Source organism: Anopheles nili, chromosome 3, assembly GCF_943737925.1.
Source record: "Anopheles nili chromosome 3, idAnoNiliSN_F5_01, whole genome shotgun sequence".
Taxonomy (NCBI): Eukaryota; Metazoa; Arthropoda; class Insecta; order Diptera; family Culicidae; genus Anopheles; species Anopheles nili.
In genome coordinates, this window is record NC_071292.1 from 25,115,273 (window position 1) to 25,142,820 (window position 27,548).

Here is a 27,548-nt window from a genome sequence, read left to right on the forward strand (position 1 = left end):
CAGAACCACTAGGAAAAGGTACTAGCGAGCTAACGCTAAAGCCATTAGCAACTTGATTTCATTGCAGTTCTTTCATTCATTTACGGCACTGAATATTGTTCTTATAAGCCGCAAAAGCTTTTCTAGGAAATACAGTAAAAAGCTCAGAGACTCTCAAACACTCTCACTCAAAAGTTCTTACAACAAATAACATTCGACGATAACTAGAGCCAGAAGACGATAGAAACGAGTGCACTATTGAGCTGCTCCAACTGCTGTGCAAAACTAAAAAGAAATCCATAAAGCCTAATCATCCAACAGATTTGGGATGGCTAATCCAGCGCAAACATACCAACCCGTACGCCGTAGAGGTGAGTCTACGCCGTGATAGAGCTGCTTCCTTTTTGCTGCTATTTGTTCTACTTCTCTAATCCTACATCAAACGCACGATTGAAGCCCTAAACCCTTCCTCTCGGGGGTGTCCATTCAAATGCGAAGCAAACAACTGCCCTGTTCGAAGAAGCCATCGGAGGGCTTTCGCAGGATTCGAATTAGTGCCGCTTTGATCTGAAAAGCAAACATTCTTCATCGGGTTCAGGGTTCGCTTTCGGACCCTTTCGTCAGTGCGATCCGCTATCAGGGGGCTCTTGGAACGCTCTGCCGGAGGATTCTGGTGCCACGGAGACCGTCAGCATTTTCCCCCCATCGGTCGTAATGGACGTGGTGGGTTTTCTCGCAAAAGGGCACTATTTTTTTCCAAGGTGCAAGCACTTCAAAGCTACAGCCAGAGATGTGCAGGTAGCCACCGAGGGCACTAGCAGGATCCCTCCTCGAGGACACCAACTGGCATATGTGCGATGTGCTCGAAATTGTCGCTCAACCGTCCGCCTGTACTGTGTCGCTGTGTTTGCGGCTAATGAGATGGAAAATTCCCCTTCAAACACGGGCTCGAATCCGAAACGGTGTCGCAGCGAATGAGCGGAGATCGCGAGAGAAAGAAAACCGACTTCACCACACCTTGGAACACCTGGGTAGAAAACCCACCGGACACAACTTTGACGCTGAGAGGCAAAGAACCTTTCAACGTGTGAGCGTGCCCACGACTCTGTCGGTGATGGTTTTGGAAAGGATCACCATTAAGGAACCGGTTTAAATCACTGCGACACCCGCAGAGTGAACGACGAATGTGCGATGGGAGAAAGGACACGAATGACACATGGCCGGTGTAGCGGACGTTTTGGGAAAGCACGAAAGCACGACGGATTATACAAACCGCACGTACGGAGTGTCAGCTTGAGCTTTGGGTTGGACTCCAGCAGCTGATACTGCGATAGTTGATCAATTTCTTATGAAGAGTCTCTGGTCGGTGGCTGCAAGAGACAGTGGACGAGTTCTGACCTTAATGCAGTTGATGTCATTCGTGCGATGTACGAGGCGTGCAAAAATGTATTGGTGGGATTAAGAGGCATGTAAGAATCATGAAAATTGTGTCTCCATTTTTACAGATAACATCTCAAAGCCCTCATTTCAGGTTTATTGAGCCTGCTTTAAAAGATTATATTATGAAACATTTTAGAAAGACAATTTTTATCGATTGGCTCTATGTAAGCTTTGATGAAATTGTAACTTGATGCACATTGAAAAATCCTTTCCTAATTTTTATTTTTATTAGGTTATCTCAATCTAATTTTCATCCATTTCCACGCTAATGGAGTACGAGTTTTCTATTGGTTGAAGAATTGCCTAAAGCAAGCAAGCTTTTAAGCAATTAAAAGACTTCTCCACAGCGTAATAATTTCCCTGGCAAGCTCCCGTTTCACATATCCTGTGAACAAATTAGCTTCTATGAAAAACAATTTAACGAACTCGTTCCCGTCACTAAAAAAAGCCTTTCAAATTCAAAGAAAACGTCTCGCCCGCATTGCTCGCCTTCAGCCAATAATGCTCGCACGCACACGCATCGGCTAAATTGTCATTTTTCGTCACGGCACACAAACACGCCATTCGCCCACCAACGCAACCGGCAGCAGCCGTACGTTACGGGGCGAAAACTCTTTCATAAAGTGCCAAATGTTCCTTCCGAACCGCTCGCCCCGGGAACGGAACAAATCACTCCCTCGGGGTGACCTGCACCTTGTTGCTTCGAGACGAAAAATGCTCCAACCTAACGGTCGTTACCAACAACTTCCTCCCACTACAACGCTCCAACGCACAACAATCATCGTGAGTCTGCCAAATTGTCTTCCTCGCGCGAAAGCCGCGCGAGGTTCTAGATTGAGTTATTCCTCTCCAGCCCGGTGGCTACTGGCGCGTCCCTGCACTGGAGACGGCACCCTTGCTTCGGCGCCATTTATGTCGATGAGGAAAATCTTTTTCCACTGAACAAACATGCCCGTGCACGCACACAAGCGCGCGCACGCTCGGCTGAAGAGCCAACAAATAACATCCCTCCCGGCGCGCGCTAGATGGCAAATTGATTTCGACTACAAGCGTCAAACTTTGCCATATCGTCGAGGATCTTGAGCTGGGGTTTTTTTTTCGTTTTCTTTTTTTCCCCTTTGCCCCAACAGAAGCCGTGTCCTTGCCTTACCCGCCATAGGCGCGCAATTTGTAGCGATGAGGACGAAACCACGTGGGAAATAAGGCAAGTCGCTCTCACATCCGATCGTCTCGGGCTCCATCTTTCTTTTTGCCTACTCGCACCACATCAACGTAGGCTGGGAAAACGTCATCGTAGACGTACCACGTACCATGTGTGTGGATGCGTGTCTGTGTGCGTGTGTATCTATCTAACTCGCTTTCCACTTGAAACTCAATCAAACCGTGGAGTTCTTGAAGTGAAATCAAGCTCCACTGAGGAAATGGGACGCCACCAGTACCGGTATCTCATCGTTTCTAGGTTAGTTTTGCCCACTTGCCATCCCCACAGACACACACACACACACACACAAACACCGCTGCCGACCAACATAAGCGGTGGAAGAAAATGGCGAGCCGCGCGCCAACCAGTTATGATAAACTCATCCGTTCGAGACGTTTCTCGACCCGTTTGTTCTCGATATTGCCGCCATCATCGCATCACCAGCCAGCTAGCGCGGTGTTTTTTCTTCTTTTTTGCTTCCTTTAAGAAACACGGTTTCACACACGCCAAACCGGGCTACCGAACGGCGCAAGAAATGATGAAAACTTAGTTAAACTTCAATTTACTAGCGCCGTATCGCAATTTTCCCGCTCGACCCGCTAGCATAAACCGGCGCTGAACGGCTCGCGGTTCGGTGGTTTCGTGTGGGTGGAAAATTTTACTTTCTTCCGCGATCGACGCTAATGAAGCAAAATTGTTCGGATCGACGATATGTAAGTAATTGGCATGTATTAGATTTTGCCGCGGGATGATGCTTCTAGCCTAAGAGTGGGAAGATAAAAACGCACGGTAGAGGAGCATGTGGGTGTGTGTGTTTTTGTGTGCCCATCGATACGGAATAAATAAAGCATTACTTTAAGCCGCTATTCGAATGCTTTCGCCAAAATAACATATCCAAATTTGGGCTACTAAACGATTAAAGCCTAGAATTCGAAATGACTACGCTTATGTATTACTTTAAAGTGTTTAAAACATCGTTTTCTTTTTCTTCTTTTAAACACGTGTTTATTGAATCTTTCTTGTTTGAAAAGATTTCTAGTTTTCTTCTTCTATGTACTACAATGTTGTACTCTAACCGCTGATAACGAAGATTCAAATCCCACTAGCCCGTGCGCTTTTCTCTTCTATCGTATCTTAAGCACTTACCAAGCTCTTTCTCACACAAAAAAGTGTTGCAGTTTTAAGTGCTCAATTGTGAAACAAATTGCTAATCAAACAAACAATCACTCGTTCATTTGAGTGTGCTTTGCTCGATTCATACGCTACCCTTAAACCGATTCGTTCGTGATTTGTATGATGTAGTACAGCTGCACCACTTCGGCCAACATGCATTCTACCGACTGCCATCTGCCGGAACCATCTGCCAAATTAACATGACATCAAACTAATTCATCAATTGATCCCCACCAACACCTAGGCTCCCTCATCGAACATCCCCCACTAATGCACTAATGTTTGAGCGGCAAAAGCAGCTGCACTGCATTATTGATTCCGCAAACAGGCGCGCGAAAACAAACGCCTCGCTAGCAACCGCCGGACCTGGTCCAACGTTCGTTGCATAATTCAAATTAGTGAAAACATCGCCGGCTTCCGGAAAGGATTTTTCCAGCAGAAGGAAAAAAAAAACACACACACACACACAATTAAGCTACGAGCCGCGAATCCACGCCATCCTCGCCAATGGCTGAGTCCTGTGACTGAAGGGTCCGACTGCATCCTTCTCCATCTGGCCGTATGTATTAGCCGAGGTCAGGCAAAGAAGTTGCAGCCAGTATTGGGTGAAATTTGCATAGAACCAATCATGTTTCACACAATACTCGCTCGTCGCCAACGTGAGAGTGCTCCTGGAAGCGGCAACGCGGCACCGAGACCGGAAATGTCTACACGACCTAACCATCGACGGAAGCGACCGGTTTGAAACAAGAACGAAGCATTTAAGAACGCCTCTGTCGCTTTTTCCCTTGGGGAGGCTGGACGAATTCCGTCCATCGGATGAATGTGCCACCGTACGGAACCGACCGGATGCCTTCTTTAGGTGGTCCGGGCATCGAATGGAGTGCTGGGGGGAAAAAGAGAAAAAATAAGATGCAGTAACATGCCATCCGGGTGTGTGGGCTGGAGCGTTGGGTTTACGCGCGGCCCATTTTTGCGCTGAACCGACTCGTCGTCGTCGTCGTAGCGAAGGCGGATATTCTTTCCGAGCAAGGAAATTGTTTGTTTAATTAAATTTTTCGCCAGGAAATAGCACGCCCCGTGGCCCAGACGGCGGCTCACAGACCGAGTTCCGGCGCGTTCTATCTTGATAGTGTAAATGATTTTTAATTTCAATCTATTTCGTGGCAGGGTGGGGCAAATTTTCTACACCACCGGAAGTGCCATGGATGTGAATTAAAAATCGTGAATCCGGCCCGTAGTGAATCGAATTTCAATTCGCAGGCAATCACTAGGCAATAATGAAACTAGATAATGAAGAATTTTATTATTCAGTTCTCTGAACTCTGAAGTATCAAAAATTTGATGAACTTTTCAGTTAAAATTCAGTAAATTATTCATCCTAAGGTTTAGTGTGGTTATCGATTTCTGGAAGTGTTGTTTTTTACTTTCCATTTATCTTTGTTGTAAGTTCCTCAACCTGCTTCCTGTAATACGCAACCCAGTCATCTGCGTACATACGCCAATACGCAGCAGCGAACTTTCTCGATACCCAGAAAACTCCCTACAGCGTAGACGCAATTCCGAGGCGCTCGAAAACGCATACTTTCACCAATTCCAATACCGTTTACATTGGTCGGATACCATGGCTTGGAACCGGAAGGTCCTGGCGATAGCGAGAGCTTACCAGCACGTCCCGAGGATCGACACATCACCCCGAAGCCGGTGCTGATGCAGCCAAATTTTGTGCAGCTTTCACAACCGGATGTCCCAATGGTCCCATTGGGGGCACCAAAAGAACGTACGAGAGCGCCAATGTACTCCATGTGTACGTGACCACCGGGATCTGGCCGGATCTACGGCTCGTTGGGGAACTGCACATGCATCCTTGCAGCATGCGTGACGCTGCCGGTTCACTCTTTTTGTCGGGTCCTTATTAGAGTGGCCTATCTTTTCGCGCGTCAGTGCCATATCCGTCATACTCGCAAGGACGAAAGTCACCCGTTGGGGGCTGCAATTGGGGTGATGCAGCAAAGGGCTTCGGTTTTTGTTCCACACGGGATAGAAGCGTCCTGATGGTGAACGCGTTACAACGTGCATGTTGAGACGAGCATTAATTACGCCAGAGCGTACACAGCACACTTTCGCCCGAGCTACAATAGCCGGTGGGATCGGGAATGCAAACATTTCCCCCGCTCCGAAATCACACCATTTTGAGCCCGGCAAACAGCGAGGCTAAATTCATTCGCCTGTTTTTGATTCTAACGAATTGCCAAACAAATGCACATAGATCAGAATCGCTGCTTTTCGCCACCGAAGCCACCCATTTTCCAAGCTCCCTGCAAAGCACGGATGCATTTTGCATCCTGATAGCGTTGGGCAGAAGTATTAACGAAATTTTCCACCACCATCAGCGTAAAATATGTGCCCGTGTCTGCCATTCGGGGGGCACACATACGGAAAAGTTGTGTTTGGATGATTTTCATGGGCATGATTTCGCTGCACCCGAGCAGTACCCGAGACCGGACACTTTTCCGCCGGGCAAGATGTAATTAATCTGTATAAATCATGATACGGTGATGCCTTACAGCTTGCACCATGGCACTGAAGGGCACGAACTCCCCCGGGGCATAAATGGATCAGCTCCGGTGGCTTCGTCCTGGACTGGCTTTTGTGTGATTGCTAAAGTTCCGAGCCCGGCCGTAGACGGTGAAATTATTGCACCATAAGCTAGGCGTCCCATTATGACGAATGGTATCGCTGTGAGCTGGGCGTCTCCATCCGTGGCGGCAGATGATCATCTCCAAAGCCGCCGGCTGAATCTCGCAAGTTTATGGCGTAGAACTAAGTGGTACTTTTCGGCTGACAGATGGCTCAATTCAAATTCCCTCGACTTTGTAGTCAATAAAGACGTAAGTAAGACAGTTAAAAGCTACTTTTCGTCAACGCCACCGGATGATTTATGGTGTTCAGAAACAAATTGTGGGAGAAAAGTTGTAGGTAAGTGAAGCAAAAAAAATACCACAATCTTATATTGCTAGAGCAGCTCATCTGAACACCGTTTCCAACGAGTTGTTTATCTTAATTTAATTCCACAATGAAGCTTTATTGCGGTAAAATGAAGGAGAATTGTCGTAAACCGATTTGTTCCCATCTGAGTAGATCAAAGTATCCAAATTTCCCGGGTTGCTTCGATTGACAGCAGAGCGTTTTTCCGCTTTGGTGGACGGGTTAAGCTTTTTTTCACCCAGTTTAAAGCTCCTTCCCAATACGTCATTGTGACCACTGATCCATTGAATTGAACCATAACGGAATGGCGTGATTCATCTTCAACCCGGGACGTTGACTAACCGGTGGAATGCGAGACGGAATGGCTGATCAAAATTCAAATTCAAACAGCACCGGAAAATTTTGCTCCCTTTCGGCACGAACTACCGTAAATTTTCCCGACAGCCGTCCCCCGGGGGCGATCACTCGGACCATGTCGCTCGAGCCCCGTATCAGCAAGGATATATCTCCCCGGCCACCCGATAGTCTCCCGATCGCCCAAACTAGATAACCCTATTTGTGAGTTTATGAACACCTGCAGCGCGTTTGCCCCCACTCGAAAGTTGTCGGAGAAAGTTGGAAGTGACTCCAAACGGAATCAAGTACCATTACGCAAATTGGACGCCACCGTTCTTAGCAAAAGTGTGTACGTTGCTAAAATTGTGCCCGAACTTTCGAGACGATGGTCGAACGGTGCAGGAACTTTTGCAGAAACGCGTGTAGAATTACATCCACCGGCCAGTGTCCCGCCGACCGGGTCTTGTGGCTCGCCCCCAGCAAAAAGGATGCAGTGTCGGCAAGCTGGGAAAATGTCTCCCATCTTCCAGGCCCACCCTGCCAGGGAAGCGTGTTTTGTTGTGCAAATTTATTAGATACAACCTTCTGCGGTGTGTCCCAGTCTCCCGGTCCTGTGCCATTACCACAACTTACAATCTCGAACATGGCCTCCATCGGGTGGACTCCTGGAGCGGTGACGGTGAAGTCTACCGGTTCCTTCACAGCCACTGCCGGTCATAAAGTGTCAAACAATCGATCCTAGTTGTCTCTTCTGGCCACCCGCAGTAGCAACCCGGCAAACGTGGGTACATGTTCACCCATTGGCAAAGGACAAGCGGCTTCTTGGTCCTCGCACCAGCTTAATAATGCACACCTCACTACGATTTCGCAATATCTGCTCGTGACCAACCGGACGAGACACCGACACCGGGGTCTATAAGGGAACCAATTTAAAAGCCCCACAGCACGAAACGCCTGCCACGGGCGTGTGCTAAGTGCAAGTACCCGAGCGAGATTAATTACTATCGTTCGAGACAAACCCGAGACGGACACGTTGACACCGGGAAGAAGCAATCCCCTGCGGCAGGATCACAGCGAACCTGTTCTGCGCGCGTGGTACAATGCGGACGCAACATCCCCAATCCATCCGGTTTCTGGTGCCGCAGCAACATGGCGAGGAAAACGAGACTCGGAACACAATAGCACGGCTTCTGACCCGACGGGGATCTGAGCATACCTTAACAACAGTGTCAAAAGGGCCATTCTACGGCCACCGCAGCTGCAGAGACTGACTGCGCAAGGGCATCGCCCGCCTGGCTAGAGATTAATTGATGATAATTATTTTCGCTCTCCAATGTTTATTTATTCGACCGCAAATGCAACTGCACCACTGCATGTTCTGCTGTTTGGCCAACGCGTTGCTGGGCCACTGTCTCGAACCAGCGTCACTCGGTCGCTTTCCCGGTGACGTGGCGCGTCGGAAAACGTTCGCTCCAACAAACCCGGAGCATTTGTGTCGCTTCCTGTTCATTATTTTTTCAGTGCTTTCCTCTCGATTTGTCCTCTCGATTGTTCTAATGGCGACACAGAGGACGATGACGGTGATGCTGGAAATCGGTTGTTTTGTGTCGTATCTCGCCTTTCCCTCTCCCGGAGTGCCCGATGACTTCATGCATATTTTGTGTGTGTGTGCACGGTTCTTGTGTCTAGATGGTGTGGAAAACAGAAAGGAAAGAACAGAAAGGACCTTCTGGTTCGCCGGAGTGAGACAGGTGCATCACGAATCCTTCTGCAGCAAGCAGACGCATTTTCATGAACTGGAAACGCCGGGCAAACACCGTTCTCGCAGGATCGAAAAGGTCCTTGTTGTATGCCACTAATAAATACACCCATTATACTGGTCGTGTGTGGCGTAAGGAGACGGTGGTTCTTTTCGCAACCAAATCGAATCACCATTCAGAGGAAGCCCTCCAACAAAATCCGTTGCCATTAATAACGGTTTGAATAAGCAACGGCAAAAGGATTATTTTATGATAACGCTGGAATCGAATACCGAAGGGTTGCTGATTATATATTTAATTCATCTGCACAAGATTACTTGAGGCTGTTATAAGCAGGTTTAATAGAACAAAAGGTAAATAAACTTATAGATTTTAAGTTTTATTTGAAGGTTAATCTTAAATACAATTTCTATTTCTAATTATAAATTTTTGATAAACTATTTACAAGAAAAAAAGCCAAACAATCGATCATCTTATATTCGTGTTACGCTATCTATTAATCTGACCACCAAAGTCTATTCCCAATAGCTTGGGAACAACCATGAATGGGTTCAATCAATGCTTATTAATCATATCATTCCGCACGGGATAAACAACCGCCCACATCCCCAGAATCGAAAGCGTAATTAATTCATCCCAAAATATATCTAATTACTTGGCCACAGCACCCCAGCCGCTAATGAGAATTCTATCCAAGGAATTGATTTCCCGATCCGGGTGGCCTCCAAGGCGCAAAAGAAAACAATAACGCCAACGAAATTCAATTTCCCCGCCCGACGGGAACGGGACAGCGACCGGAAGGAAGTGAGCGAAAGATGGACCAAAAAAAAAGTCATCTCATCGATTGGCAAACCATGCAGATAGGTGCCCTCCGGTGAGAAAGCTCGCCATCCGTTTGTCAGTTTTCTTTTCGCACCGTGTTCCCTTTTTATCGCTTTTCATGCGAGCGCTGCCCATAATGAAACCGGGCGCTTTTCCGTCCGCGCTTTTTCCACCCGGGCTCCCGGGGATGGGTTCATTTTACAGACTCAATCAATAATGAGTTATGGCGTTCGATTTCCCTCCATTTTCACGCACACCCCAAGCGAACGGGGAAAAACTTGCACCTCCGTTCGTCAACGAGCGGTACGAGTGCAAACTTTTCGCACTTCTTGTGCTGCGTCCGACCGTCGGGCGTTTTCCCACGGGAATCCGTCCAGTAATAAATTAATTTCATCCCATAGCCAGTCCCACCCGGAGCTGTCACGAGCTGCGTTTGTCCGAATGTCCGCCTATTCGCCACAAAGTTGCTGCCTGATTCTTGGCCAGCTGTACACTTTGCCAGCGCTACACGGGATGATGAAACCGGAAAGACACACTTGCTGACAAAGTGACTGGGAAAAATGAGAACCCATCTCCCACCGGGACATGGCGCAATCGCACCCGGCGGTCGCCTGTCTTATAAGGCGTCGTAAAAAGTTTCCCAGATTGCCGGCTCCCAGGACCCCGGGAAAACACAGGAAACCCCTTTTTGGCATCGCTCCGGCCAAAAGCTCGTCTTTTGCATACCGAAATCATCACTCAACCCTCCCGGAGTGTCGTCCGCAAAGCAGCTGGTAGGATATGGCGTAGAAGCGAAGAACCGACTTCCGCACGGAATGAAACTATTTCCAACAGATGTCAAAGAACGTACAAGGAAGCTTTTTTTATGCTCGTTCGATGACAGAACCATTCGAACCATTCCGGTGCCCATACGAGCGACACGGACGGCGTGGAAATGGATGGCACGAAAGGGCCAGGGAGGACCAGAGAGTTGTGTAATAAAAATGGAAGCGTAAAACTAAACCGGGGGGATGAAAAAGAACTTCTAGCTCAAAGACAAACCCCCACCGCCGGTTGAGAGTTAAACTTTGCAATCTTAACTAACGAACTGAGACGCGCTACCAACTCAGGCTATATAGGCAGTACTCAAGGATGAGCGAAGAAAAACTGGGCCGTCGAAAAACGTGCACCGGAAGCGGGAAAACCCACGGAAAGGTAAAACACTAGCGCAAAGGGTTCCCTCGACCGTGCTGGTCGGCGTGTGAGATTCCACTTCGCAAGTGCACCGCCGAGGGACGGGAAACTGGCTCGAGAAGCAAAAGAAAAACTTTATCCAGGCGTGCCTTTTTTTCGGGTGGGGAAAAGATAAATTGAATTTTTACTACACCTTGCAGCGATTCGGCTCCCGAGCGGCAGGAGTAATAAACGGACGGACCCTTCAACGATTGGGTGGATGGAAAAATCACACCCACACATACACGGGCACATTTCCGTTTCCTCGTAAATTGTGGAATTCGTTTCCACTAGCACCACTAGCCACGCGAATGACGGGGATGGCCGAGGATTCCCTGTCCGGACAGGACGAAACCGGATCTAGCAAACGCTGATCTGGCGTCTGGCTCGTCATGGCTAAGGCGTTGATCACGATAACCAAGGCGTGCGCTCCCGTTCCCGTCGAGACCAAGGCATCCTTGGATGCTTGATTGAATAAGAAATGGTGTACGTGAGAGCGTTTCGGTTGCCGCGCTGTTTGCTGGGCGCCGGGAAATCAATAACTCAAACAAATAGGTCCGCCTGCCCACGGTGGAAAGTGAGACTGTAGGCCGTTTTTAACGTGCAAGCGGCACATAAAACAGAAATCCGGGAAACATAATCTACCATCAAGAACGGAATGAACTCGCGCATCTATTTACATCGTTACGTTGGCTCTTGTTTTCAAGGAGCACTTTCGCTGCTATGCTGCCAATGCTTTGAACAGGAAATGAACGTTTGGAAGCCTGTAGAAATGCCCTCATGCCCATTATCAGATGATCTCTGGCTGGCACGGAGTGATAGTAAACAGCAGAAAATTGCCAAACATGCCTGTAAATGATAGCACTTTCAATTTTGCGTTTACAAGCTATCTTTGGTGACGACGATTAGAGGACTTTTTTTTTATTTTTAGCTGGAGGTCATCGTAAGACATCTGTAAAGTGTACATATCCTGCAAGTTCAGCAATATGTGCTGTACCCCTCGAGCTCGAGAACAAAATTTATGCTTGCAGTAGTCGAAATTAGTTTGCACCATCCAAAAAACGGCAAAGTTGACCAAATCGGCTCGAAACCAACGACTGCATAGAATTATTCATAACACCCGGTCATACAACGGTTGCATTTTTTACATAAAACCGTAGCCCATTGCCGCAACCAAAAGGCTAGGGATTAACAGACTGCTACCGTTTCGTAGCCAACGTCCAGTGCGCCTCTAATTTATTACCAATAATTCACGCCGATGCGACTAGCTAAAAGCGAAACTGGGATAGGGTTGACTGGTGCAGCAGGAAAAATTTATTCGCAAAGCGTCAATGATGGTTGCAACCGAAAACCGAACCATTTACGCGAGCGTGCCAGAGTGTGTGTTTGCGCGCATTTGTTTCAATAATATATGATGCTCCATTCGGCACCAGAAACCCCACCCCGGTAGCGTACGCCGGTCATACCGAACAACGCCACGGATGCTGGTCGGGCATTCCTGCAGGACGAAAAATTGCCACACCGACCATCGGCACCAAATAATATGCGCTATCAGGCCGGATATCGAAAACCAGACTTTGGAGTGCGAGAGTACCATTTATCATGGATGTTGCGATTAATTCCGCCATACAAACGAACGGAAAGGGGTTCGTAAAGGAGTTTCTCGCCTGGTCATCCGTGTCGGATTGGTCCCGTACCCTAGCACCGTTCGTGTGAGGAAAAAACGGGAAAACAATAACCGCAACAAATGCTTTTCCTCTCATACGAATGCACGGCAGCATCGTATATTACGATGGTATTGTGCGATCAATTATCGCATTTTGTATACTAAACATATGCTAGCTCGTTCTTCGGTGGAACGTTTTGAAATAAACCTACAATTATAGTGTGCCCCATCTTTCCATAAGCATTTGTCACAGTTAGTCCACGAAAAACGGAGTACCATATGTAGATCAATACAAATGAACGTTGAAAACACGAATAGGTGTAAGATTACTGAATTTATTCGTATCGATACGTATTTCTTACTTCAATATTCGTTTTTTTTTTTACTTTAATGTTTTTCATAGTTTCTTCGCATACTACGCACGATATTAATCCAGATCGACAAAGATGAAATGCAGCATACGTAGCGGCTATGACCAGCGATTCGAAGAGTTGGGTCATTGGCATACCCCAAGTCATCCATTCCCTACATAAACGCTTATCTGTATGCCACTGGCATCTAAACTAACTTATTACATGCTACTCGTGCGGAGCTGACTCCGTTGCATTCAATTGTGAAGACCTCAAATTGATCTTCGTATCACGTTTCTAACCCTAAACCACCCTCGGCTGTGTGAAAGGATATGTCATATTATTCATATTTGCTTCATATACCAATTGATGCTGTATCTGCGCTTCATTCCTCGCTTTACCCTGCCAGGACCATTATTGTGGCTTCGGGGAAAATCCAACGGTCGTACGGAATTTAATACCCGCTCCTTTTGTCTATTACAATTCTTTTTTTCAACTCCGAAATTCTGCTATTAATAAGCTACACAGCCCATACGAAGGAGGTTGCAGTTCGTAATTCTTGCCAAAGTTTCACCAAATCGAAATTTTCACTACTAATAATCGAGTTTATGATATCATTTTTTTCCCAAATCGGCCCCAACTTTCTGAGCCAAAGCTGTGTCTATTGCTGTGTTGATGTACTAATCCTGCCACTAGGGGCCATTATTGCTACACACTAGAGTACTTATGTTCTGCTTTTTGGTTCGTCTCTACACACTCGAGTACGGGACGCATGCCTGTGATACCTATAACTTTATCGCTTAAACGTTACGTGATCTTAAATGTACCCTAATTAGCTCACTTAAACTGAACAGCTATAGAGGAACCCAATTAGTTTAGAATTCAATTTTGTAACGTGAAATATCGCAAATGCAGATGGACGATAATCTAAGAAAAGCGAACCTAACACAACGTTGGGAAATTTATCAACAAAACTGGTACGTTTGCTAGTAGCTCAAGTAACTCGAAGAGTTACGGCTCAAAATAGAATCGAACGAGTAAAGTAACACCAAACAACCGCCCCTAGACGGTGCCCTGCTTGACCTCCATACTAGTTATGCCTTGCCAGTGGGCATACGTTAACACTTCTTGCATATGCGGAACCTAGTTTCTACATCTATGACAGCGTTACGGTTTTTGTGTAGTGATCATGCAATCCCCCTTAGTTCTATCGTTCTCTCTCCCTTTCAAGTCGATTCTAGCTTTAACGACTTGCTTATTATTGTCCCCAACAAACCCGCGCATTCCCTATCGCCCCGTTACGACGACGGTGATAGTAGTTATCAATGCACTATCCTCGCACGGCGTCTTCATGATTCTGCAATCTCCGTCAGATTGCTCGGTATGGCCATCATGGGAAAGGAGGTAAGCGGGGGGCAAATCGGGGTCGCAGCGTTTGCAACGGACACAGGGTTTCCCGTGCTGGTGCTGCTGCTACTATCGAGAGCATTGCTGCTTGCGGCGAGACTGCTCATACTACCATTGTCATCGTTGGCACTCGTGTTGTTATCGCTAGTCGTGCAGCAGCTATTGCTGCTAGTGCTATTATTGCTAACACTACTGCTACCACTGCTACTGCTGCTGCTGCTGCTGCTGCCGCTGCTGCTACTAATGCTGCTACTACTGCTGCTGCTGCTGCTACTGTTGCTGTTACAGTTGCCAGTCGTGTCAGCATCCAGTGCCGATTTCAGAATCTGTTCTCGAAGCTCCCGTGCCACGTTTAGTGCTGGCGACGGGCGCATCAATCTGCCAACCTGATGTTGATTATCACTATTGCTTGCTTCCGTCTCATCACATGCTTCCTTAATGCTACTGGTATTGGCTTCCTTCGGTGGTGGTGGCGTGTGTATTTCCACCAGCGTCATGGTCCCTTCCATTGGCCGCTCCTCGTACATGCCGGAGTGGCTGACTTCCATGATGGTTGGATCGCGGCATTCGCTGCTACTGCTGCTGCTGCTTACGCCACAATCCATCATCATGGCAGCGTTCCCAGCCGTAGTTAGCGAGTACCCTCGTCCCGTATCACCGCCTCCGATCATTCCCATCGGGTTCGTAGTGCCGGTCGGTGTCGAGCATGTGCTGCTGGGTGTGCTGCTCCCACCGAAATGCACACCCGAAAGCCCACCACCAACGATGCCCATTCCCAGCGGAGCCATCGAGCACACGGTTGCTCCCGGGCTTTGGGGACCGGTAAGCTTAGACAGGAAAAACTTTGGTGTTATTCGGCCACTGCCGCTGCTGGAGGCTACGAGCGGGAAAGGTCCACAGATCGGCGTGTTGCTGCCGTTGCCATTGTTGTTACTACCGTTCTCGAAGGAAGCAGTCGACGAGTCGGGACTGGGGCATATCGGCGAGGGCGATGGCGTTTGGCAAACAGGAGATGACCCTCTGCAACAGATAAGAAATGCAATTTAGTCAACAAACGGATGATGCGAAATAACAGCGCTATTTAAAAACAGTTTCAGTCGATAAGTAATACCATACCTTTCGGAGGTGAAAATTTTTTTCGACGGAGGCGAATAGCAATTGCCGTAATTATCCTCCAGATCAAACTTCCGCTTCACCGAGGAGCTCAGGGGACTCGGTCGCAGTGGACACGGTGACATAGACCGGCGCGTGACGAACTTTCGCGTCGGCGAAGGCGAGGTCGTCGGATATTGCAATCCGATTCCACCGCGACTAAAAGTACCGATACAAGCAGATATTTAGTGACATCCCATGCATATTGCCATCATCCGACCTGTACGAACCTCGTTGGTGATGGACTAGAACAGCACGTGGAACCAATGGTGGGCAGAGCGACGTGCAGCGGATTCTGCAAATCATCACACAGCATCTTGCTAGCGGTTCCAGAAAAGGACCAATTTTCTGCAACCAGCGTCAGGTCCTCGCAGCTCTGCGACATCTGCATGGCCGTGTGTATCTCCCGTTCGTGATTAACCTCTCGGCTGTTGCTCACATCGGCGCACTCTTCCTGCCGCAGTTGGGATATTCGGGGCGTCAGCCTGGGACCCGGCGTTCCACACCCATTTCGACTCGGGCTGGCACTACCGTTCGAAATCACAGCCAGTGGACTGAAGCTGGCGGAGAACCGCCGCACTCGGGGTGTAAAGATGTTCGAGAACGATGTTGGAAGCAGCTCCCTGAGAAGAGGAACGGAAAACGAATGGCATGTTATATTCGTATCCTTTCTCGGATTAAACCTTAAGCGGGCAGTCTTCCTACCTGGACACTGAGGAGGCTGACCCTTGATGTGAGCTGCTGGAGTTCAACATGCTGGGCCCTGTATGAAGTGGCTCGGTATGACCCCCCGGTAACAGCACCTGGTGGCCGTGATGATGTTGATGATGATGCTGTATGCTGCCACGGCTGGTGCTCGGTTCCGGTTGCGATTGTACTTGTTCCATCGGCTGCACTCCGACGGTTGAGGTTGGTAGTAGGTTATTTATGTGCGGTGCACTGGAGCAACGTTTGAGCGCATTGGGCGAATCGACATCCATTTTACGACTACCTCCTCTCACGTCAAACGAACATCCACCTCTTTCTGTTTTCCTTCCAAGTCTCGGATCCTTTTGGCAACAATAGTACTATCCCGAAGCACGATGATTCAAACCACCATTCGCTACAATGTACCCTAGCTGACGGAACTGCGCTCGCAGCATCGGTTCAACAAATAAAGCCCATATTACCTACTTTTGTCGCTCATTTCTTTGCTATCACGATCAATAATGCATCACACTACTGCAGGGCTTGCTTGGGGGCGCCTTCGAACTGGTTCTGCCCGTCCACTCGGCTGGCCGGGAAAAGCGCCTGGCTAGCTGTTTGGCACTATCGGGAGGAAAAATCGATCGCCGACATTTTGTGCTGCAATGTATCCTTTTTTGGTGATCTTTTTCGCTTCACTTCCCTTCCCATGAAAGGGTGGTGGTGTCGCAGCTACGGCGGAATCGAGCGACTTCAGCCAAGAGCGCACATTCTGTCGGTTGTCGCACTGACACCTTCTGTCGTTCGTTCTGACAAACAAAAACACCCAGCCGCGAACCACGAGCAAAAAAGGGGCTCGTCGCGTAAGCAAATCACCGAAATTTCCACAATGTCCCTTGGCCCCAGATAGGAGGCAGAAATATAGTCAAACCCTGAGCACACCCTGTCCCACGACACGACCGATGATGACAGCAGGTTAACTGGCTAGCGGATATCCTTTTTCGATGGATCTCCCGTTGCGCTGGAGCGCTGAGCTTTGGGCCGTAGACGTCGAAACAAAACACACACTTTCGGGAAACGGCCGAGAGTTTTTCCGCTGTCGATGACAGTTCAGCTTCTCCGTCCGCTATGGTGCTCTCATTCGCGCTCGCTCGCTTGTTCTCTTGCTATCTCCGTTGTGCAGCCGCTGGTTGAAGGCGCTGCTAAGCACGGCCAGAAGGAGCAAACGATCGTTCTCGTTTGTAAACATCAAACCATCAGTTTCGCTTTCGGTACAGCAGGCACGCATCGAGCATCGAGGGTCTACGCCGCAACACTTGACATGAACCGCGCTATAAATCGCGGTCGTTGCAGTTGCTTGAGGAGGTTCTTATCGATCTACGATTTGAAGGAAAATTTACGGACATTATTTTTATTTTCTAACAAAACCATTAGACAAATATTGCTTTCTATTTTTCAGGTGCATTTTACTAATTTTTGCAATCTTAGTTACTTGAGATGGATTCCAAAAAAGTTCAATGAAAGCGAACGTTGATATAAATTAGTAAAAGTAGATCTCTTGTAATTTCTACAGTCTTCCAAAATCAGCAAAATAGTTTCAGAAACACGAACATGGAGCTAATACATAACTTACAATAGTAAAAACAAATTCTAAACTTTATTACTTGATCAATGATTCGTTGAAACATCAAAAATATGTTTCAAGTATGTTAGAAGTGGTACATATATTCTATATTAAATGTAAACCGATTTATCATTCAATGTTCTTTTAGATTGATATAGAAAAATAGTCCTCTTTTTAATTAGCTGAAGATAATCTCTCGGGATCTTTAAAGACATAACAACCAAACATACTGAGTTATTAACATGAATGATTCACTTTTAACTAGTATCATACATATATGTAAGAATAATTTCAATTTTCGCATTTCAAATATGTTTCCTTAGTATGCTACCTTTATTGAAATTTTTAATGCAATGCGTTGAAATGAAGAAATAAAAATTGCAATTGTAAAATACAAAAGCTCCAAATGTAAATATCCGATCATGTGTGATCGTTGATCAATATAGTATGGTGATCGAATGAAATACATTCAAAACGATAAATTGATTAGCGGAATATATATTTTTAACTTAATAAAAGATAACACAGACAATAAATATTTGAATAATAAATTTTGCTGTTTTGAAAAGATGCTATAAAAGCATGCAAAGCTCAACAGCTCAATTAAAGCAACCTCGGCAGGAGGTGTGCTCAATCAAAGAAATAAACAAATGACGAGCTAGTTAAAAAGCAACGAAAAGCAAGCATTGAAGCGTCAAGGACCTCCAAGGAAAAGATCAAAAGTAATTAAACCTAAACATCGTGCATCGAAGCGCCATCAATTTTGCGCATTGGCGCATAACTAAAGGGTACAATAAATAATAAAATTGTTCTTGTTTTGTATCAATTTTACAGAATGATGTATCGGAGCGGGCTTTTCCAGTTTTAATCGCATTTATTAAAAGAAACAAGTTGATTTCAAAACCAAGAAGCATGCTTCAACGGAACTGTAGAACTTTTATTGGAAAACCACCTAATATCAATCTATCGTTTGTTACATAACTATACCAAAATGATAAATAAATGAAAAGATGACTTAACATCTTTTGCTACAGAATTGCTTTGGTGTTTTAGAAAACTTATCGTAAAGAAATAAATTTTACTCTAGTACTTCATTCGATAAGTGTATACGATTAATTCAACTCAAATCCTCTCTATCCATCTTATTTGTAATCCGGATTTTAATGTATTTCTTTTTTTTCGGGAACCTTACCGTTTCATCCTCAACGTAAGTCAGTTTTGTTGCCACTTTTACCGCTACTGTCAAACGGAACGTCACTTTTCGGCATGTTGGCCGTGTGCGGTCGCTAAGCAGATTTGTTGTCGATTTCTGGTTAGATTTCTAAATTTCTTCGCACTTTTACTACCAAAAACAGCCGTGCCGAAAGGCCTACTCTGCGCAAAATGCCACCGAAGAAAGCACCTACTACTTCGAAGAAAACCGAGGCGAAGAAAAAGGAAAAAATCATCGAGGTACGAACTTACCGAATACGAAAGCGAGAGTGGTGACATACATCAGCGGATTTCTATATACTCTTTCATGGCTATGTTAGCAAACAATACTAATCATCTATGGTTTGTTCTGCCCCCACACAGGATAAAACTTTCGGCTTGAAGAATAAAAAAGGTGCCAAGCAGCAAAAGTTCATTTCGCAAGTCGAGAAGCAAGTGAAGAGCGGTGGTCAACATAACCTTGTTCAGAATCCGAACGTCAAGAAGGAGGAAAAGGAGAAGAAACTAAAGGAGCAGAAGGAGTTGGCCAAGTTGTTCAAACCAGTGGCCACGCAGAAGCTCGAGGCTGGCGCCGATCCCAAATCGGTGCTGTGTGCGTTCTTCAAGCAAGGGTCCTGCACCAAGGGCGACAAATGTAAGTTCTCGCACGACTTGGCTGTCGAACGCAAGTCAGAGAAACGATCGATTCACGTGGATATGCGAGATGCGGATACTAACGATACCATCGAGAATTGGACTGAAGAAAAACTGGCCGAAGTAGTTGCCAAAAAGCATGGCAAAGAAAAAACGATGCCCACTACGACGATTGTAAGTGTTGTGTTCACCGTTTCGGTGCCATTCCGTTTTACATTTGCTAACAATTCCTTTGATCGTTGTAGATTTGCAAGTATTTCCTGGATGCCGTAGAACGCTCACTGTATGGATGGTTCTGGGAGTGCCCCAACGGTGAAAAATGTATCTATAGACATGCGCTCCCGCCGGGATACGTGCTGAAGAAAGACAAGAAAAAAGCTGAATCCCAGAAAGAAGAGATATCGCTGGTCGATTTGATCGAACGTGAGCGGGCAGCTCTTGGTCCTAGTCAAACGCGCGTTACGCTGGAATCGTTCTTGGCGTGGAAGAAACGTAAACTGCAGGAGAAAAAGGACAAGCTGCAGAAGGAGGAAGAACGCAAGCTGAAGGACTTCAAGGCTGGAAGACAGAACGGTCTGTCCGGAAGGGAAATGTTCAGCTTCAATCCGGATCTTGTCGACGACGGTGTGGATGAGGGAGAAGCAGCTGTCGAATCCTACGGGCGCAATGAGGACGATGACGATACAACCGAATACAAGGAACTGGACTTGAACATGCTTTGCCTATCCATCAAAGAGGCAAGTAACTAGCACCATTTAAAAAAGGGACACAAATATTTACTGTATGTGCATTCTTCATTGCAGGTCGATGATACGGGTACGCTTGCCGACGCCGATCGCTGGGAAAAGATGGCAGCAGAAGCAGCCAGTCGAACAGCCGCTGATGTTGAAAGCGGCGATGCGTCTGGAACCGCCAACGATGCCGCACCTATTAATGAAAATCTATTCCTCGAAGAAGACCTCGAAGGTTTGGATGATGATTTGAGCGACGATGACGATGATGACGATGACGATGGCGATGCTGAAGGAACCTCCAACGAAACGAGTGAAAAATCGTGATAATCCTATACGCGCAGTTAACGAAGGGCAGCCGATTCCTCTTGTACTCGGAGCACAAGTCCACTTTGTCACTGTTAGCGTATTGTTGCCGGTACCGTTGTTCTCTTATCGTACGTTAGATCAGCTTCTTCACCGATAAATTGCGCCCGATACAGTGTCTGAATGGAATTTTAATTAAAGTTGAAAGTGTAATAAAATAGCAGTTTACATTTTCATTCTTGAACAACCAAACCGAATGGGTGGCTTATTTGCAAACACGATGTTAGTATTCTATCGGTTTTTGTAGGAGGATGTAGCAAACGTGCTACTTTTCTTACACCATACGCTTAACGTAACCACCCTTCAATCCCAACACTATCGATTTTTCAGCAAAATCTTATTTATTAAAACATCAATCACAATTATGTAACAAGAGGAGAACGAAACGAAACCTAAGCGTTACAGGGACAAACACATCTTGCAGCTTTCTCATGGTTAATTTTATTTTTTTTCTCTTCTCATTTTATTTCCACCCGTCCTAACGTTAGATCGCCATACACTGCTTAAAGCTATGAATTCTGCGGCTAGTATCTACTAATCATTCTCGTTCCCTCTATTTAATTACATCACAATTGATGTGAACGCAAGAATATCGTTAAATAGACATATGTATTCTGCTCTCATAAACAAATAACATTTGCTACCTTTTTTCGTTCCTAAATTTGCAAACTAACGCAAATCTTTCCCTTCCAGCGGGAAAAGAAACAAAATGGTACTGTTTATCATGTTCCAGTTTTTCCTTGCTGAACAATTTAAAACTATAAACATATGAATTCTACTGAGCACCCTTAAAACATCTTCAACCTGACGGTTACCGTAATTCGTATTTGAAGATCGACACTTGCACGTATGACCTAATAAACGGGTTTCACTCTACGAGGCTGTATCTACAACCGCATGGATGGCGATTAGCATAATTAAATAGTGTATCAAAGTGAAAAAAAAAACAGAAAAACAATTAAACAAAAGAATAAACAACGGGTTTTTCCAGGTAATCCATCCACAATGCTCTACATTTTACTATCCTCCGTTGATGGGAGAAAATGCCCTCGGTATTCCAAATCGACGCCAAAGGTGTACCACCCCAAAACCACCAGATAAGTTTATCTATACAAAGATCGCATATCAGCGACGATGATGCCACATCTCAAGAAAGCTGTAGCAAATTTCCTCACATTCTGTCGTAAAAAGAGGATAAAATCGAGAAAACAAGCACAGCACCATATCGACACACCATTACAAGCGCTTTATGCTGCTGGCGTGTCCGGAATTATAGAGGTAAAGAATGTTATCACCAGTGTGCTAAGAAAGGACGTCATATCGTTGAACGTCATCCGTTGTCCTTCTGCAGCAGGCTGTTCAGTGGAACCGGAATCACCGTCGGCGCTCGTGGCCAGTCTATTGTGCTGGGGCGGTTGTCCCGGTTGTTCATCAGCCACGTTTACGGCAGGTTCCGAAGCCCTACTAGCAGGGCCTGTACGGGGACGGGGAACGATGGCGCTGCTGGCCGAAGTGCCAGCAGAAGCTGCACCAGCAACGCTACTGATATTTGCGCCGTTTGACGAAGGGCCAGCGGTTGGTGCTCTTTCAGATTCACCACGTTCGTCATTTGCTCCTGCTTGGTCATTGGCTGCAGCAGCATCGTTCGTTTGCTGATCCTGGATTTGTTGCTGTTGTGGTTGCTCAGGTACAGCATTGTTTGGTTGTCCAACGGCTGGCTGTTGATCTCTTTGTGCTGCATTACCGTCCTGAGCCGCTTGTAACCGTGGTCGCCTGTCGATAGCCTGATATACTCGATCTAGATGCTTTTTACTGTAACGGAAAAATGCAAAACATTACAAATATACTTATAACTTCTTTGAGAATTCTTTGTCTTTCAAAACTTCTACTTACAGATACAACATCAATGAACCAATGATAAGCACAGTCAGACAACGCATCGGAGACGAATACAAATAAATAACCGTCATCAGGATACCAACACGGCACATGCTAAAGAACACGTCCAGCCAGTCGTTGTTCTCCTGCTCTTCTACAACGATATTAGGAAATCGACGGGCCCGAGCTGGTGCAGCCGCAGGTGCCGCATCCTGAGGAGCCACTTGCTCCACCGTGGTTCCTGCTGCTTCACCATCAGCTACAGTCGGCACCGTCGTAGGTGCCGCAGCTCCTCCATTAGCCGTTGGGTTGGACGTTCCTGTCGTTCCCTGTGTCTGGGGTGCTGGAATTTGCTGACTGGACGTTGATGCAGCACCACCAGGTAGCGAAGAGGGTGGCAGAAAACTTGTGCCTGATGATCCTGCTCCTGGCAGACCAGAGCCAGAGGCATCGCCATTGCCCACATTTAGAGATGTGATTGGTGTTGGGATGCTACTGGCTGAAGGAAGTCCGCCAGCATACGATGCAGGCGTCATGCAAGGATAGTACGCAAGATTAGGAAAGGCTCTCGTCATGGCAGGCTGAACCATCGGCACAAATGGTATCGGCTGTGGAGGTTGCTGGGTGTTCGATGGTAGATTCATGTTGGTTGCTCCGTCGGTGCTGTTTGCAACTTGTGATAGTCCCGAGGCAGAATAAAGTGCGTTGGCATTCGCCTGCCCATTAATTCTGGAAGTAAGTTTTCGAAAGGTGTATATGTTAGACGAAAAGTAAATCATTATATCGTGCCAAATAAATTTCCTTGATACTTACAGGTTTATGTATTGGGTGAGGTACTGCATGTACGTCTCTTGCATGAAGTTTTGCAAGGCGGCCGTTTGCTCCACAATCGATGGAGGTCTTGGTGTGGGTCTCGGTATTCCCGTTGCTTGTGACTGAGTACGCTGGCGTAGCCCGTCTCCGTTTCCAACATCCGACATCGTTTCTCCACTACCGGGATTGTTATTTCTTGACCCTCCACTATTGCTACTGGAGCTGCCTGAAGAACTCGAACTGCTGCCACTAGGACCCGCGGTAGATGCACTTGCATTAGCGGACATTTTCTGTGATTGATTGTTATTGGATTTGCTGCTACTGCTTCCACCGTAGTAGCTGTTCTTTGGCGTGAAAACTAGGTGCACCGTGTGAGCCTGTTGACCATCGTACTGACGGAGGACGTCCTTAAGGACTACGCTGTCGTTGAGCAGCTGTCCTGAATAGATCAGCTTCTGTTCATCGGTACTCTGCGCCGAAAAAAGAAACGAGAAAATTTTATTCGAACGGAATAGAAGTAAACGTTTAAAAATTTATCAACGGAAAGGTAATAGATAACAAACAAATTTCTAGAAGACCAAATAACTGTTGACGTGGTACTGCTTGTAATCAAAACAGACTACGTGTTGAATCGTTTGGAAAAAAAAATCATGAATCACACACTTGCTGTACTCGAACGAGCCCACGCACGATTACTTCAACCTCACACCCGTACCATTTAAAGGCAACTGACGAGTTCTTGTACATTGTTTGTGTGGTTCGAAAAATTTGCTCATTTTTTACAACCAATAATTCGTCGTTATCATACGATGAAAAAAAGCAACTTTAAAGAGGTCCCAACCACAACCTCACATCAGCGCGCACACTACAGTAGAAGAGCTCTTATCATTATCCAGCTGGAAAAAGGGACACGTATTCCCTCTATCTGCTACTCACACAATACCGCAGAGATTTAGTCAATTTCGACATATTGTGAGTAAACCCCAAACAAGCGATTTTATCATAGTATTATGGAATCAAATTGAACAGCTAATTTTTTTCCATCGTATTTTATAATATTTTTTTATAACTATCTCAATCATCAATCAGATTCAAACCGATTGTAAATGAGCATGCAATTTCAAAATCGAAACAAATCTAAATGTATTCTCATAATGATAAACATTAAACCATGCTTCGAGATACACCGACCCGTACACAGCTCAAACGGATGGACTTCAAGGGAAAATTCATACTATGTAGAAACTCTGTGCGCAGGGAAAAAAGAAAGTGAATGATTAGTACTATCGCGCACTGAGATTTGCTCATGGCAGCCAGAGTGTACCCCGTAATGGAAATCTACGTGTCGATCACTGGTTTAATGTGTGCAAGTACTCCTCCAGATGTTATTGAAGGCGGGGGTTTGCTCTATTCAAAGCTATACTAAAATAAGAGATTATCACACATCGTAAACCACCGCGTCGCATTGAGCTAATGAGCTTCAATTCGCACCAGAAACAAACGATGCCATTGTTGGTGTGATTACTGCTGCTCAACTATGCAAATCTAAAACCAACGAAGCGAGGACATTTTTCAGCTGATGACTTTGAGATGGAGCGTACGCAGCTCAATCTTTCGTGCTGTAATAAACGATCTTTTCACAAATGTGACGTGTCACGGCTTTACAATACTTAATACCTCATTACCATATCAGGTTACATTATGGTTGTTATGAACAAAACAATGATCGATCTTCCAACATATTGGATCAGAGCTGAAACGAAACATACTATTACATTTCCCAGCGCTGCAATAAAAACGTTGCAACAATGGTCAATAGTCAATCGATGGGGAATGATAAATCAAAAACAATTCGCGAAGGTTCCACGCATCGCAAATGAATGATGTAATATAGACGACGTGAAATCGTTCTCAAAACGCTCAAGCACATGTGAGATTCAAAACCGAGGCAACGTTGGAATCTTCTGCAATAGAAAATCTCTGTTTCTTGCACGATTCCGCAACGTGTACAACAAACAAGCACAACTGGTTTTGTTGTGGCAGTGCACGTGATCAAACAAATAGATTCCCGTTGCCAGAGTGGGAGTGGGAGCAGATCGATTATTATTTCTACCGCGACAAAATCGAATTTCATTGTAAAGCAAATATTCCAACCCGCGTTCAATTCAAGCGTTCAATTTCACTGATCGATTCAGGCAATCAATTTTCATTTCGAAACGTTGTCCAACGACGGTTGTAGCGATCTACATGCCGGAGGTGCCGGAAAAACGCTTCGAAGAAAGAAAATCAATTTTTATGCGCAAGGTATGGGAGCAACAAACGAAATCAACATGTTTACTTACCGGTTTGCCTGGGTAGACCTCCGTTAAGTGGCCTTTCAGTCGCCGAATGGTCCACGAAGGTTCGCATTTTATGGTCAGATCTTCGCACTGCTGATTGGATGCCTTTACGATCAATGTGACATCCATGATGATGCAATGTTGGCTATCCTCTGCTACTGTACGCTACTCGATCACACAGCAACCGGATGGGAAAGTGCACAAAAATTAATCGTCCACGAAGTGATCTGCGTTTACTGCGTTTGGAGTCGCTTGGATAGCGAAGAAAAAAGCTGCTTCCTTCTTCTGCGGTAAGTCAAAATTCGCCCTTTGTGCACTACGACGTAAATTCTCCTATCCCGTCCCGTTTACACGTGAATTTACAACGTTCCCGACTCACTGCATCCACCGTAAATGATAATTTTATGGTACACACTGCCACGCCAGAGTCGTGCACTACTACTTTTGCCTCCGTTTGTGATTATTGGATTACCAACTCGAGAACGACCGTGCTCTCCCGTGCAGTAGTAGGCTTTGGAGTATTTACTTTGTTTTGGGGTTTTTTTCACCGTGTTTAATCTTCAACGTACCCTCCCCGAACACTGCGCAACGAGATATTTGTGTTTTGTTTTGGTGGGGGGATGAGTTTCTGGAATGCTCCTCCTCGCAGTCAATTCAGCGATCAACTCGGGTGCTGTTTCACTAGTACTAGCTTCAGCTCACACGTATGCGTGAGCGCGACTAGAAATTGATTAGAAAAACCACCACCGGACACTTCCGAGCGAACCTAATCTTCCGAGCAACCAAGGCAGCTCAAGGTTTTGAGCGGTTTTGATTTTCTATGTTTTTTCTTTGTTTTGGTCTACGCCCTTTGCCTTTCTTGCTTTTGGCAATTACAGGTCTCGAGGCAGAGCGAAGAAACAGCTACTTGCTAAATTTAGACACCAAAACAAAGTGCTCCTTTTTTGCGATTATGCTCCGAGATTTGCACCTGCAGCTGTTTTGATTTGCACCGAAAATTCTTTGCACTAACGTGGGCGTGAAAACGGGACTACTGATGTACGAAAACACTCCGTTTAAAAAGACCCCTGCAATAGCTACACTAATGCACACGCATGAACGCACGACACCTCGACAGAGGTCACTTCCTGTATGCCACGGCCAGTCTGGCCGATGCGAAGGGTGAAGGAAAAAGTTAACTAGCGGATAGATTGGATTTCTATTCCAGTTTTGATATTTCCTTGAAAACGCTGCCTTCACCGCGAGTAACCCGAGCAAATTGAACCGTACATGCAATAGGTAAAGCAAACTGTAGTTCTTCGCGTTCTTCGAAATATCTGCGATTATTAAATCGCGCAGCCAGTATTTTCTACGAGGGCTGTGGTCGATTCTTTTCCCGTGAAGCTTCTTCTCCCAGGCACAACAAAGCACAAAATACAAAACACAACACAAGAAATTTGTCTGATCCTTTCACCGTACGCAAGCCACACACGGCAGAGGATATGATATAATTGCGCTGCTCGAGGCGTGGATCCACCGTACTTTCTTCTCGTTTCGTGTTGATAACAAAATTGAGAAAGTTATTCGTTCAGCAAAATCGACGAGGCCATTGCACAGTCGCTCACTCGTAGGGGCCAATTTGGTTTGTTTGTATAATGGAATTGTGGGGCTCGGTGATTGGTCGAGCAAGGAGCCAAGAAAAAACAGTACCTGCTACACGTTTGACAGCAACCGCGGTTGCTAGAGATAAGCTAGGTTGCCCAGATTCAGCTTGACAGTATTTTAAATTGGCAGTTGAAGTAA

The 27,548-nt window shown here is 46.1% G+C and overlaps 3 protein-coding genes across 3 annotated transcripts; 1 reads left to right on the top strand and 2 right to left on the bottom strand.

Annotated features, from left to right (window-relative positions):
• Positions 1-14,276: 14,276 nt before the first annotated feature.
• LOC128726662 (uncharacterized protein DDB_G0271670) lies at positions 14,277-16,475 on the bottom strand. Its single transcript, XM_053820482.1, has 4 exons — positions 16,192-16,475; positions 15,717-16,109; positions 15,451-15,645; positions 14,277-15,354 (listed from the first exon to the last, which is right to left on the bottom strand). Exons 1-4 carry the CDS (start codon positions 16,464-16,466, stop codon positions 14,277-14,279), a joined length of 1,941 nt encoding a protein of 646 aa, XP_053676457.1. The 5' UTR covers positions 16,467-16,475.
• A 2,614-nt stretch (positions 16,476-19,089) lies between these two features.
• Positions 19,090-20,922, top strand: LOC128723296 (zinc finger CCCH domain-containing protein 15 homolog). Its single transcript, XM_053817021.1, has 4 exons — positions 19,090-19,246; positions 19,370-19,813; positions 19,885-20,376; positions 20,443-20,922. Exons 1-4 carry the CDS (start codon positions 19,178-19,180, stop codon positions 20,695-20,697), a joined length of 1,260 nt encoding a protein of 419 aa, XP_053672996.1. The 5' UTR covers positions 19,090-19,177; the 3' UTR covers positions 20,698-20,922.
• Positions 20,923-21,064: 142 nt separating this feature from the next.
• On the bottom strand, positions 21,065-25,895 carry LOC128722977 (homocysteine-responsive endoplasmic reticulum-resident ubiquitin-like domain member 2 protein). Its single transcript, XM_053816675.1, has 4 exons — positions 25,770-25,895; positions 23,428-23,897; positions 22,630-23,343; positions 21,065-22,548 (listed from the first exon to the last, which is right to left on the bottom strand). The coding sequence occupies exons 1-4, from the start codon at positions 25,893-25,895 to the stop codon at positions 21,984-21,986; spliced, it is 1,875 nt and encodes a 624-aa protein (XP_053672650.1). The 3' UTR covers positions 21,065-21,983.
• Positions 25,896-27,548: the final 1,653 nt, after the last annotated feature.